Genomic DNA, 14,013 nt, shown 5'->3' with positions numbered 1-14,013 from the left:
ACTAATGCTAGCTTTTTGTTTTGTCTGCAAATGGTAAATTATGCCTTTAATTGGGCCGTTTTCAAAACACACGGATGCCATTATTGGCAAGGTCATCTGTTAGCAATCCATGGCTAACGTCACATCTCTGTGAGACGTAACACATAACAATCATGTACTGGGAAATGAACACTATGGTATGTCTTCAATGGCCACTATCTTGATTTTGATTTTAGGTGATGCACACACTCGGCAACGAAACTCCTGCTTGGTTGTACGAAACATGATTTCCAGCATGGTATACACATTGCTTCAGTTTCTTAGAATGCCCAATGAGACACTTGTACCCTGTACTTAAAATATACAAGTAACCGGCGGCGGAATAATCAGTAACAGATGCAATACAGTTACAGCGCAGCAAATATGGCAGGTACACACATTATGCCATGCAGGCAACATTTTCACATTTCATAGAATACTGGATGAACTATCAGCACATGTCACTTTTTGTGACTGCACCCTTGCCACAGCAAATATACACCATACACACTGAAGTCTGAGTTGCTTGATGCTCGACAGCACATAGCAATGAGAGCAGTAACGCCTTTAGCCTGATATATAGCTATATTACAAGGCAATGCTGAATGGATCTAGAAAGAGTCTGTGTGTCCATATAATTATACATCTCTGATGGAAATGTGAACCTAGAGGCTACATATCCATGTTTCTGTGCCTCTCCCACATCATTTCACATTTGAAACAATTTCCTCCAATAAATGATTCCACAGCACCAGTCTTAGCCTCTCTTTGCTTTGACGCAGGAACAATGCTATTCATTTTGAGTCAATACCTCCACAATACCAGGACAATTGCATCATTGCCATTGACAAGTCACTGTATCCAAAAAAAAAAAAAAAAAGTCATCATCCCATTCAATAATTTTCTACCATGCTGATACTGTTTGAAGAACTGAACACAAATTGTTTCTATTATGGTCTCTGTGCGCTTCGAATCAACACATCATCATCTTAACCTATTGTTTCCTGGAGGCTTCCTTCCTGTATGAAACACTAAATATGACAGCCAATTGGGAGGAAACCTCTTAATGCCGTACTGCTTCTGCCAACATTTCCCTTTCTTGATCACTCGGATCTAACACGCTGTGCAGCGCCTGGAACTTGCTGTGCAAACTCATTGCTTCCACTTAAACCTTTGTGTGCATTGAGTGCCAATTGGCACATAAAAACTCAATAGCATTGTACATGACCCTTTGTGTGCAAATTGGTACAGAAAACTCCATACCATTGTACATGCTGTCCAAAGTCCCTGGTAGGAAAAGGGTTAACAGAACAACCTGTTCCAAGGAGGAGAAACCACCACAGGAAGTGTCATCAGCCCTACTTCCTGTCATCTATGGTCTTGAGGTACTCCACTGCGGCGCTGAACTGCATCCACCAGTACCGCTCCTCCCCGCTGCCGGAGGAGCCCTCCCCGTCGCTGTAGGGGTCGCTCTCGTAGTAGAAGCTGTTGACGTACTGGACGGTGGACAGCAGGCTCGGTGGGTTGGCCTTGATGAGCACAAACATGAGCACGGGGACGAAGTCGTCGGCCCCCGGGGGCGCCGCGCTGTCCGCCATGCTCAGCAGGTTCATGATGATGGTGCAGCACCGAAGGACGCACTGCACCTTATCCTTAGGTGTCTACAGTAAAGTTATCAAACACCACAAGTTATGCCAGTTGAACCTGAATATTACAGACACTAGTTCACAGCTACTTTGCATTGAAAAACTGCTCAACGATACTCAACGACGATGCTCAAAATCCTTTAAAATACTGTCTAAAAAAACAAAATGAGACAAAACAAAACAAAACAAAACAAAACAAAACAAAACAAAACAAAACAAAACAAACCAAAACAAACATCACCAATTACGGCAGAGGAACTAGCCTATTTTCTTACCGGTATTTGGCTAGTGTGTGCTCAAAAATGAAAAACTCAGTCACACTCAAAGAGAATGCTTGTTTCAGTCTGGAGAATTTCGTTCTCAGCAATAGTCCTCAGAATCCATTCTTGCATTTAATCTCTCACATGGGGGGAGGGGACCCAACAACATTACAATCCTGATCTGATCAATCAATGAAAAATTTTCTGCAGGTATTTTCAATTAAAAAGAAAAAAAAAATGTCCTATAACATATCTACAATAGGATATAGGGAGCAGGATGAACACAGCAGATATCAAAGTAATGAGACCAACAAGAAAATATGCAGTTTACTACATAGAGACAAGATATTTCTAGTAATACAATCCATAATTTATCTCTAATTTGAGAACCAAGAGGGATATATGATTTCTTCTGCTACTTCTGCATTAAGGGATGACTTCACTGCACGAGTGTAGTAAAATCTAATGCTAAGAGAGTGACGTAGATAACTTGGGAGACCCTCCTCTTGGGCTCACCTTGTAGGCGTTGATGTTGAGGATCTCGGCCTGGGCCGCGGGCCAGGGCGACTCCCGGCGGTACTTCTCAGGGATGAGCAGGGCCTTGTGGCTGGCGGTCACCACCTTGGCCAGCCGGTGGATGTGCTGCTGCAGGACCTGGTCCCGCAGGATGTCCCCGTCACCGTTGGGGTACAACGCCAGCTTGTAGATGCGGCTCATGATGGCCCGCTCCGTGGCAACTTCCGCATCCTGCTTCTGAGTGTCGCTGGCAGCTGGGGGTAAGTGGGGGGAGATAAAAGGTCATATGTCACAATTTGCAGGTTGGTCTTATACACTGATCCAGGGCCCTGTTTCATAAAGCTGTTCATAAAGTTACGAACAACTTACGAGCCACTGGTGGTCAGTTCTGATGTGCTTTACTTATCAGAATCTCCATAATTCATCACAAGAACTGATCACCAGTCGCTCGCAAGTCGTTCGTAACTTTACGAACAGCCTTATGAAACACCCCCCAGGATTGTTATCTTTACTAACATTATCAGGCCTGGCGAGGTAATTATGTCGATGTAGGGCAATTTGTCAATCAGTTGCAATAAAAAACAAGTAAACGGAAGAATTTTATGAATTTGAATAATCATATGGCAGGGCTCCACACTAACTTTTATTATTGGTGGCCCAAAGGCAAACATCTGACCTTTTTTAGTGGCCCGATCAGGCCACCAAATTCTTCATTTCTGAAATTTTGGTGGCCCGATGTGCATTTTTGGTGGCCCTGGGCCACCGGGCCACCGTTAGTGTCGAGCCCTGCATATGGCCTGCATGACAACTCAATCATGAATCACTTGTGTAAGAGAACTGCACTGATGGTAGTAGTGATGGCAATGGTGATAATGGTGATAACGAAGACAAGTGATGATTGATGATGGCGATGATGGATTTAATTAAATATGGTAGAGAAATACTTGCTTCAGCTTTTTGTTGAAGTCAGAGAACAATGCAAGAGTTTCTAATTATTCTGACTTACCTTGCCATATTGGGTCTTGCTGTATCCAGCTGTTCAGTGTGGCTAAGAAGTACTTTACCAAATGAGTCTGTGAAGAGAATTTTCAAGACATAATTGAAATTATCTGATCCACATTGGTGCCCATCGCTGACGGGACAAAAGTTAGTTTGGAGTAGTTTGTTTTTCCAAAACAAATCAACAATGATGATAAATTAAAGACACAATAAACACAGAATCAAACTAATCAGCACGAACATTCAATGACGTTTATGTCTACACTCAAAATTATCTTTGTTCTGTGTGTGAACTCACTTTATATGACTCGTGAACAATTCAGAACTTTTCAAAATACAGTATGTTAAAATCAAGCTAAAAGAGAATGGACAATAAACTGGCATTTGTAAACATCTCAAGGGCCCTTGTAACAACATTTCGACACAGACAGCAGTATCAAAGCAGATATATTTTGTCCGTTTTGTTTTTAAAAGCATTCTTTCAGAATCTAGAATTAACAAGGCTAAAATCTTACATGTTTTTACAAATAGCCATGATGAAGACACACCGGGCAATGCTTGTGATTTATGAACGGCACAACAGTCAGTCGAAACATGAAAATCAAAACAGCCCAGAGAATAGAACTTTGATCTACGGCTGATCACAGAGCATGCTAACCTTTTCATCAGCAGCTGTCAGTGCCTTGAAGTCATTGATGAATTTGATGATGGAGGTCTCTTGCCTCCCCAGGAAAAATCGAACGCACACCATTGTGAAGAATTTGTTGACAACCTCCTTGTCCCTGAGACAGAAAAAGAAAGGAAAGGAAAGAAGAAGAAGAAGAAGAAGAAGGAGGAGGAGGAGGAGGAGGAGGAGGAGGAGGAGGAGAAGAAGAAGACGAAGAAGAAGAAGAAGAAGAAGAAGAAGAAGAAGAAGAAGAAGAAGAAGAAGAAGAAGAAGAAGAAGAAGAAGAAGAAGAAGAAGAAGAAGAAGAAGAAGAAGAAGAAGAAGAAGAAGTTGGGGGTTATCTCTCATTACCATGGAGACCTCTTTACATACAATGTCAATGGCAGTTTGACATGAAGGGGCTGAAAAAGTTAATCACCCCAAAGATCCTCCTGAACTGTTACATTCTTTGGCTCAGTCATTTGACTCATTGTTCCTGTTCCTGGATATCTATCGTACCTCCTAAACATCATCCCCCAATAATGGCCTGTATTACAGTAACCACTCGGCAGAGACCCTCAACCCTACAAGGGCCGGAATCCACCCCCTCGATGTTTTGCGCAATAATTCTGCATCGCGAGAAGGCCTCATCATGAGGCTTCTTGACTCTTTTTTTCAAGTCTCGCATAACTTTTGAGACCAAATTTGCAACATTCTCGCGTACCATTATGAAGCCACACCCATTTTTGTAACTGCATGTCACCCAAAACCGGACACAATTTTGTGCACATATCCAGAAGAGCAACATTCAAAGAGGGAGTGTCATGCTATATATAACAATCTCTCACCTCTGTATTCTCTCCAGCATTCTCTCCAGGTGAGCCTTGGACAAGGCTAGACCCTTCCGCGATCTCACCAAGTAGGCGACATAGGGGGCGCGAGATTCATAATCCTCCCGTAGTACTGCCAGGAGCTTGCGGCATCTGAAATGAGACAACATGAGGTTAAGTATGAGCCGTCTAGTCTCCATTCATAGTCTCTTTCCAGGCCTCACACTGTAAAAGTGGATTCTCTTGCACAATTCAATTTCACTGGTTGTGCCACTTTTGACCATTCCTTGAACATAATTTGATATCTCTAAATGAGCTTTAAGTATTCACATGTTTGTGTTTTTTTTTTTCTGGGATAGTTCCATACAGCACAAAATTTCTGAAAATTTCACACTGCAAATCATTTCTTGTCAACAGCACCTTTAAATTCTACGTCATAGTCAGAGGTATACTGTCAGACTGCACAGTATGCACTCTCACTTGTGAAAATGTGAGAATTATTTTGTCTTTTAGCAAAGATCAAAATTGACATAATTGACAAAATGGACATACTCAGGAATAAAACTGACAGCTGTGTGTGTGTGTGTGTGTGTGTGTGTGTGTGTGTGTGTGTGTGTGTGTGTGTGTGTGTGTGTGTGGTGGGGGTATAAAATCTTAATTAACCCCTTTTGGAACACATGGTAATTTGGTTTTATACCTCAGATAAAGTTAAACCTCTCTGAATGAGAAAATCACAATGCCAATTTGCATGACTGACAGTTAAGGAATTACAACTACTCTTGTGCTCTTTTTTCACTATGGTTCTCAGCAGAAAGCAAACACATCAATTTTCATATCCAGTTAAGGCATGTCATAACAGGCAAATCCTACAAATATGGGCTGGAAATTAACAGCAGTGCAATGGAGATTTTTTGTTGTTGTTGCACCCTCACCCTTCATTATCAAAGTTGCCCACGCATCGCAGCGTCTCCCTCAGCTGAGCAATCAGAGCTTTGTCCTGGAGGTTCATCGCCTCTGCCAGCTGGACCTTGAGGAACGCCACCAGCTCGTTCTCTGGGTGGCGGGACATCTCACGGCCGTCCACGGACGACTGGAGCTCCCCGAGGCCCTCGTTGGGTCGGTAGTGCGAGGTGAAGTCCACCAGTGAGGGCAGGTTGTGGAAGTCGGCGGAGCGCAGCACGATGCGCAGCTTGCGCTTGGCGTCGTTGAAGGCGTAGGTGGACTCTAGACTGTCCGAGTCAGCCGAGCTGCTGGGCTCGGTGCTGTTGGAGTCCGGCTTGTCGCCATGACTACCGGAGTCTTCATCCACTGATGAGTCAGCATTGATACCATCTGACATGAAACAGAAAACATATATTACAGATGATAATTGCTCTGTTTTCTACAAGACATAAATAATTGAACAAGAGACCCACAGGTCTAGCGCTCACCTGAGTATCGCAAGTTCACCTTTCACGCAGTCGCTAATCTAAATTAGTCACAGCTCTACTAAAATTTGACCAGGCATTCTCAAGTAGAAGATGAAAATGTACAATAAGGGCCCAAATTTTTGAAGATTCCTTAATTTGGGGGGATGGGCCCCCTGGGGCCCTCTGGGTGGGCGGGCACGGTGCCCATTTTGATAAATTGAGATCCTGACCCCCTAGGGATGCTACCTGCCAAGTTTGACGAAAATCCATCATGATGTTTTCAGGAAGAAGATGATGAAAATGTATGATTCAGGCCCCCATTTGGACCTTCCGAACACCCCCCCCCCCCCCCCCCCCAAGAGGGGCACTCCTGGATCTGCTATGAACAAACTTGAAACTACAGTCATTAATGTACTCACTCATAGTATTATTCTAGAGAAGATTTTTAAAGATTCCTTCATTTGGGGGGGGGGGGGGGTTGGCCCCCCCCCCCCCCCCCCTAGGGGCCCCCTGGGTGGGGCATGGTGCTCATTTTAATAAATTGAGATCCTAACCCCCTAGGGATGCTACCTGCCAAGTTTGGTGAAAATGGGTCATGGGGTTCTCAAGAAGAAGATGAAAATGTACAATTTAGGCCCCATTAGGACCCCTCCCCACCCCCCTCCCCTGGGTCCCAAGGGGGGCACCCCTGATTCTGCCATGAACAAACTTGAAACTACAGTCATCAATGTACTAACTCACAGTATCAACTTAGCTCTATCACTTCTGGTTCTAGAGAAGAAGATTTTTACAGATTCCTTAATTTTGGGGGGTTTGGGCCCCCCTGGGGGCCCCCTGGGTGGGGCATGGTGCCCATTTTAACAAATTGAGTTCCTAACCCCCTAGGGATGCTACCTGCCAAGTTTGATGAAAATCGGTCTTGGGCTTTTCAATGAGAAGATGAAAATGTAAAAAGTTACTTTGGCTCAGGTGAGCTAAAAAGCAAAATGTAGTATGGCCAGACCAGTAATATGGAGAAAGGCCACATGGGCAATGAAACATTTAACCCCATCCATTCGGTGGGGTGGGATGGGGGGTATAAATCGGAATTATGCTAATGGGAAGGAGTAAGGGTATACAGTTGAACCTCTCATATCCGGACAAGTCGGGACCAGAGCTCATCCGGATAAGGGATTTGGCCGGATACGGGAGACTCGATGCTTTATACGTGTAGTACATGTACATGTACATACACATGTACTGACGTAGCCCATTATCACATGTAGTAATGTGTATACTGCAACCTTTTCATTGTTACACTCAGTAACAGACCACAAAATAGATGTTCGTGTTTGCAAGAATGAAATCATATTCTTTTATAAATTACCTAAATAATTACAGTACCTTGTATTAAGTAGATCTTGAAAATAAACAGTACGAGTCAACGAAACTATGCTTCAAAATTCGATCATCACGGCTCCGCAAAGTCGACTGTAGGTCGCCATTGTTAGATTGACTATAAGCTCTAAATCGCCCAATGCGGCAGACTGCAACAGTCCAGCTACATTATATACAACGTGTACCTAATACCGTACCGGGCCCAAGGTAAAAAGTGATAGCGCGCGCATTGCGATTGGGTTGCTCTCTTCCCCACACTCTCTCTCCCTCTCTCTTTGTGTGTGTACTGTGTGTGAACAATTTTTGAGTGTTCAATTATTCGTTGCTCAGCTAGCCAGCGACTCGAAACAATGCATGTCTATACTAGTCATATCGGCGGCTGTGTGTGGACCTATACAGGCTGTATGTGGCAATGCGATGTGAGAGGACTCGAGCACATTGTTTGTCCATGTTCTTGTGATGATTTGGGGATGTTAAAATGTATGAAGGTAAGCAATTTGGAAGGAAATTTGATGTAATGTATGTTAATCATGTTTGAAGTAATATGTAATTCATGTGTGTTTGTGTAGGAGTTCTCAAGGAGTTGGGAATCCCCCTTTCCTCCCGTAACAAGATTGCGTCCGTATAATAGCGAGATCTGGATAAAGGGAGGCCGGATAATAGAGGCTGAACTGTAAATGGGAATGATGACTATAACGATGATAATGATGACAATGATGATGATGAAATGCCATAGCAACCATACCTGTGATGCTGTCATCATTGGCCTCCAGGGGGTCAACGGGACGACCTTTGCCGAGGTCGCGGTACTTATTCAGGATGTCCTCGCCGCTGGTCTCTGGCACAGACATCCCCTTGACACCATCATCTGGGCATAAGAGAAGAAAAATCAAGGAAGTGAAAGTTAGTTAACCCACTGGGTCTTCAAAAAGAATCGTGCTGCAGCAATTTTCATTAATCATCTTGACAGGCGACAAAGGCCATCCCACCCACACAGTTCTTGTTCAACACATACAAGCAGCTTGCAGCGACACACCATGTCTTGAATATGAACAGAGAAAATGGATTGTGTGGGTTGGCCTTTGCGGGATGTGACCAGGTTATCCAACAGATAGCCAAGTTGAAGGTTATGGAGCATAAAAAGTAAGAGAAAACCCTAAAGACAAACCAGCAGCCATGCAGGCTGACCTGTTTATTTGACCGCTTGCACTGACAGGTCTCATCCATTTCCACTAGACACTCAATGTTACTTCGTGTTAATGCTCAAACTTGAAAAAAGTGCAACTTGTCATTGTCTTTAAAATGTTAATGTGCTCAACATTTGTCAAAACAATAAGGTATCAATGGAAAGAGGAGGAGTTCCCATTTCCTCTCATCAGCAGTACGATCTCCATAGTTGACAATCATAAAACGGTAGCCCTCTCAAGTTGGATTACCTTTTTTTTTTTTTTTTATACGCACTGTATATTTAGGTATCACTCCTCTTCAACAAAAAAAGGAATGTTGTGGCAAAATCTCATGATATTCATGATGAATTAAAGAGAGGTGGGGGGGGGGGGGGGATGGGGCACAGATAGCAGACAGGGGATACCAAGGGGCAAATCAGTCACCTGCATCAAAAGGTTCAGACACCAGGGCGGGGTTTGGAATGATCTGAAGGCTATCTGATGACCCTTTGATGTCTTTGGCCGGACCCTGCTGGCTGACCTGCTGCGGCCACATTGCATCCTCTCGGACACTGCTGGACTTCTCCTTCTGGGACTTGGAGCGAGCTGCAAAGAAATTGACCAGGTTAACCTACCCTTTCTGACTCAATTAACCCTTTGTGTGTTTCGAGTGTGGATTAGCACATAAAATACCACAGCATTTTACATGCTGTCCCAAGTCCCCCCTGTACAGATAGGGTTAATTGTCATGTATTGCTTGAGAAGACAAAAACTTAAAAAAGGAATCAACTAACCACTACTTTGTACACCTTTCTTTCCTATATCACTGCAAAAAAAAGTCTGATGTCTATGAATTTGGACAGAATATATGGTCATCTGGCTCATAAACATGCTTTCTAGATGTTTATCTCATTAGATACCCTTGTCTACATACTCAAAATCATTTTTTTTTTTCAGAATGTATATATATATATAAATATATAAATATATAATATATATAAATGTAAAATATATATATATATATATATATATATTGATACTGATAACATGACAACAAAACTATTGCTTATTACATTTAATCACATTACCAAGTTGCTCCTTATATTTCTCTTGTTTTACTGCTGCCTTTCAATGTAGGAAACACTGATTTACATGCAATATCGACCATACAAAATTTGAAGTACAAAATGTGGCAAATGTAACTACTGAATCCTAGAAGAGAGGTGATGTTGTTCACTGATGCTCCACTTACCTATGGATTTATTGATCTGCTTGAATTTCTTCTTGAACCATGATTTGCCCTTGTCTGGACTTTCTAAGCCCGCTTCCTGTGACAGAAAGAGTAGTCGAACAGTGTCATGGCTCAAGGGTCAAAATCACAGCACAGTACAACACATGTGATAACAATGATGAATAATACTGTTTGAGCATACATCAAAGAGTACAAATATAATACAAAATTTTATGTCTGTACTATCTACGATAGAATCATACAACAAAACATATCCATTTGGTCCTTACTGTGGAGACTTATAATATATCATGTTCACCGAAAGATACCATAAATATGTATCATCCTCCTCTGATGTCAAAGTGTGAACTTTCGTAATAGACTTTGGTAGAGTGAGATAACTAAAAAAATATATATATATTGTCCAAATTATGTCAATTTTTATAGTAAATGTGCAACCACCGCTTACTGTTTCAAAGCTGTCACTGCTTATGGACCTGTCAAACGAGGGGGTGCTCCCCAACTTGGAATCACTTTCCTCTGAGCTGCCCACCACTGCCCCTGTGCTGGAGCTGGGAGAGGACAGGAAGTTGGCTGAGTGGCTGGCGGGACTGTCCAGCAGTGACCACTCACCGCTGGACATCTGGCTGGACTCCAGGGGCTTGAAGCTGTCCGAGGAGACCATGAGGAGAGAGGCACTGCCACTGCTGGCCGTGCTGATGGAGCTGTCCGCACGGTTGGAGAAGTGGTCACTGCTGGTCCCGGACTCGCCGGACATCACGCCGCTGTCCGATCCGCCCAGGGAGTTTCTTGCGGGAAACGGAAGACCCTGTGTCTTCTGGGGTACAAACGGCGAGGGGTGTAAGCCGCCGGGCTGCGGAGGTTCAAAATTGGCCATCGGGTTGCTATATCCCGGTAAGTAGTTTGAATTCTGCTGACCGTTCATTGGCTGATCAGAAAATCCATGGTTGATGATGGCAAACTGGCTGCTGCTAGGGGCCATGTCGAAGAGCCCATCTGGCTTCTGCGGTGAGGAGTAGCCATCACTGTGTATGTCGTACAGAGGGTTGAAGGAGCCCAAATTGTCGTTGTACTTTCCGCCCCCTGCAGGCATCCCTTGCATGGGGCTGGGGGCTGGGCGCACCTTAGGCTTAGCTCCCTGGGGCAGGTTACTCCTCTTGACCGTTGGCACATTGCCATTCATGGATGCGGTGAAGGGATTGGCCGATGGCGAGGGAGTCGTGGCCAGGGGGTCAAAGTCCTGGAGGACGCTATTGACCTCCAGAGGTGAGAACGGTTTGGCAGTCTTCTCGGGGGTGACGGTGAAGCCGTTGCTATGGACCTGACTTCCATCGCCGCTGAGGGGATCAAAGGAACTCCCGATCCCAGAGCTTGGGGGATGTCTGGTCGGTCTTGGTGGGATGGCCGTCTGCCTGTACATGGCAGCCTCCTTCAGCCGCTGGTTTGCTGGAAGGTTGTGGATAGGTGGTAGCTCATCAGAAGGGTACATGCCAGGAAGCTTGGGACCCGACGTGTCCATTGGTAAACCGCCCTTCAGAAACATGGGGAACAATTTATCGACATTGATAAGCAATAGTAACTTACCAACGTTAATGAGATTTTGATACTTGAGTACCAGTAACTCATATTCTGGCATTACACACAATAGGTGAGTATGTAATTTACTATAATGGAATGGCAATGAGGAAGTTGAACACCATTTCCAGGGCCTATTACACAGAGATTTTGCCATTTGGGTTGTTAAGTCACAATAGCTGCAGTAACAACATCAATGGCTTAAATGCTCTAAGTTGATTGTTGGCTTTCTGGCTGCTGCCAATTACTTGAAATTTACAGCAATTGCAGAACTCTCTCCAAAATGAGCACCAGGCACTTTTGTCCATATACATTACACCCTGGAATCTCATCAATTCTGGCTGTTCTTGTGCCAGTTACCAAAATTGATCCACACAAAGATATAACTTTTAAAATTCATCACCCTTTCAAGGTATTTATCTACAAATCACATGCTATGGGGCACAAAGGAATACCAGCAAGATGATTTGTGATTGTGCATGTGTGTGTGTGTGTGCTGTGTAGCTCCTTTCTCCTATTAGCGATCGACTGCCCGTTTTTTACCCATATTTGGTGGACTTTTGACATCAAATACTCTGTCTGTTTATGCATGGGATTGAACAGGTCTACATATTCGTTGCCTGGTTATAATTTTGTGACATGTGCCTGAAAAATCAAGAAAATTTTTCTTTGATCACGACATCAGCCTCTGTGAAGGGAACCAATATTAACTCTTTATGTGCCACGTTCGCACGTCCGACTCAGTCGATGGCGTGCCAACTTTGCATATTCTGCTCAACAAACAAAGCCGCCAAGACCGATCGATAAACCGCTAATTACTTCTAATCCCGCGGCACAATGAAAGCGTTTCTCGTTCTTTTGTTCCTCTCATATACGGCTTGCATTCTATGTGGTGATCGACTATCAAACGAAGTTCCCAACTAGATTTGCTCGTATATTCTAAGTTTCTGTCACGGTTTTATGTGCAAAAGTCATGCCTTTACAGTAACGTAGCAACTAGTCATTCAAAAGAAAAATTGAAAATAGAGTCGTCATACAATTTATATTGAAACAAAGCTTGGCATTCCTCTTTAACTTTGCCTACTATTATGCTCATCTTAACAGAAATTTGTAGAAGTTATACAAATTGGAAAAACAGAATTCTTTCTCAAAGCATGACTACCTACGTGTCTCAGAATAACGTGGGACACAGGGGGTTTCCACCATGGCACATAAAGAGTTAAAGTAAAGTGAAAGTGAAACTGCTACTGTAAAATTCATTATCAAGAGTGAGTAGGAGGAAATTTTAATGCCTTTGGAAGTCATAAAGCTATCAGCCTCCATAAATAGTAATCAGCCAATGATATGATAAGAGAGTTGGGAACTGTGCCTGAAGATATGACATGGTGCAATTTCATCAGCAAAGAAATGGACGAATGGCTACCTTGATCTACAGCGAGAGTTTAAAAGGATAGTACAGTTTTGCTTGAGATTTAACTTCAGGTTTCTAACACTTTTTTTTTGTGTGAGATAATGAGAAACCTCTTATGAAATATGAAAGAGCATGTGATTTCATGAGGAATTCAATGTTTATATGATGAAAAATGATTTTGAAATGGCTGAGATATCAAAAACAAAGCAATCCTAATAAGAGGTGGGACCCACCTTTTATAACAATCACTTTGTTTTTGAATGTCTCAGCCATTCCGAAACCGATTTTCATCAAATAGACTTTGAATTCCTCTTAGAATTGTATGCTCTTTAACATTTCGTTAAGTGATTTCAAAGTATCTCACAGAAAAGTTAAAGCTGAATCCTCACCTCAACCAATTCTATACAATCCCTTTAAAAGAACCAGCCTATACATGGCACTTGCTTGATGGATGGCGAATCACTCCAAACTATATAGAGTCACCTGACCGTAATGTGACCATCAGGTCTCACTTTCATGACACTTTTGTCAAGTAGCCACGACATACCCTTTACGACGTATTTAGGATGTATTTACGACATGCACATCTTAACATGACCGTCATATTTTGTATCGTGAGGTGTACATTAAATCACCAGAGCATGTCTTTCACCATGATGCACACATCAGAGGACTACTATAACATGACCATATCTTTCATCACAACGTGTACATCACATCACCATCATATCTTGCATTCATGTGTACATCACATGACTGTAACATGACCACTGTATCTTTCAATGTGACAGGTATGATACATGACCATTAAATTGTCAGCTGAGAAACAGAAGGGCACTATTGCCTTTTAAGATTTGAGTGTAAATAAAAACAAAACAATCCCTTTTCATGAAACAAAAAGTTTATTC

At 43.0% G+C, this 14,013-nt stretch overlaps 1 protein-coding gene across 1 annotated transcript in view; it reads right to left on the bottom strand.

Annotated features, from left to right (window-relative positions):
- Window positions 1-1,376: 1,376 nt before the first annotated feature.
- LOC140240447 (GTPase-activating protein and VPS9 domain-containing protein 1-like) overlaps window positions 1,377-14,013 on the bottom strand; it is a 39,029-nt gene continuing 26,392 nt past the window's right edge. The window contains exons 9-19 of the mRNA XM_072320218.1: window positions 10,568-11,650; window positions 10,116-10,195; window positions 9,662-9,663; window positions 9,312-9,473; window positions 8,447-8,569; window positions 5,848-6,247; window positions 4,934-5,068; window positions 4,098-4,221; window positions 3,447-3,513; window positions 2,441-2,694; window positions 1,377-1,679 (exon numbers count right to left, since the gene is read on the bottom strand). Coding sequence (XP_072176319.1) covers window positions 1,377-1,679; window positions 2,441-2,694; window positions 3,447-3,513; window positions 4,098-4,221; window positions 4,934-5,068; window positions 5,848-6,247; window positions 8,447-8,569; window positions 9,312-9,473; window positions 9,662-9,663; window positions 10,116-10,195; window positions 10,568-11,650 — 2,733 coding nt within the window. The remainder of the gene's footprint in view (window positions 1,680-2,440; window positions 2,695-3,446; window positions 3,514-4,097; window positions 4,222-4,933; window positions 5,069-5,847; window positions 6,248-8,446; window positions 8,570-9,311; window positions 9,474-9,661; window positions 9,664-10,115; window positions 10,196-10,567; window positions 11,651-14,013) is intronic.

This window comes from Diadema setosum, chromosome 17 (assembly GCF_964275005.1).
Source record: "Diadema setosum chromosome 17, eeDiaSeto1, whole genome shotgun sequence".
In the NCBI taxonomy this organism is placed as follows: domain Eukaryota; kingdom Metazoa; phylum Echinodermata; class Echinoidea; order Diadematoida; family Diadematidae; genus Diadema; species Diadema setosum.
Note: the sequence above shows the minus strand (reverse complement) of the source record. Positions and strands in the feature narration are given on the sequence as shown.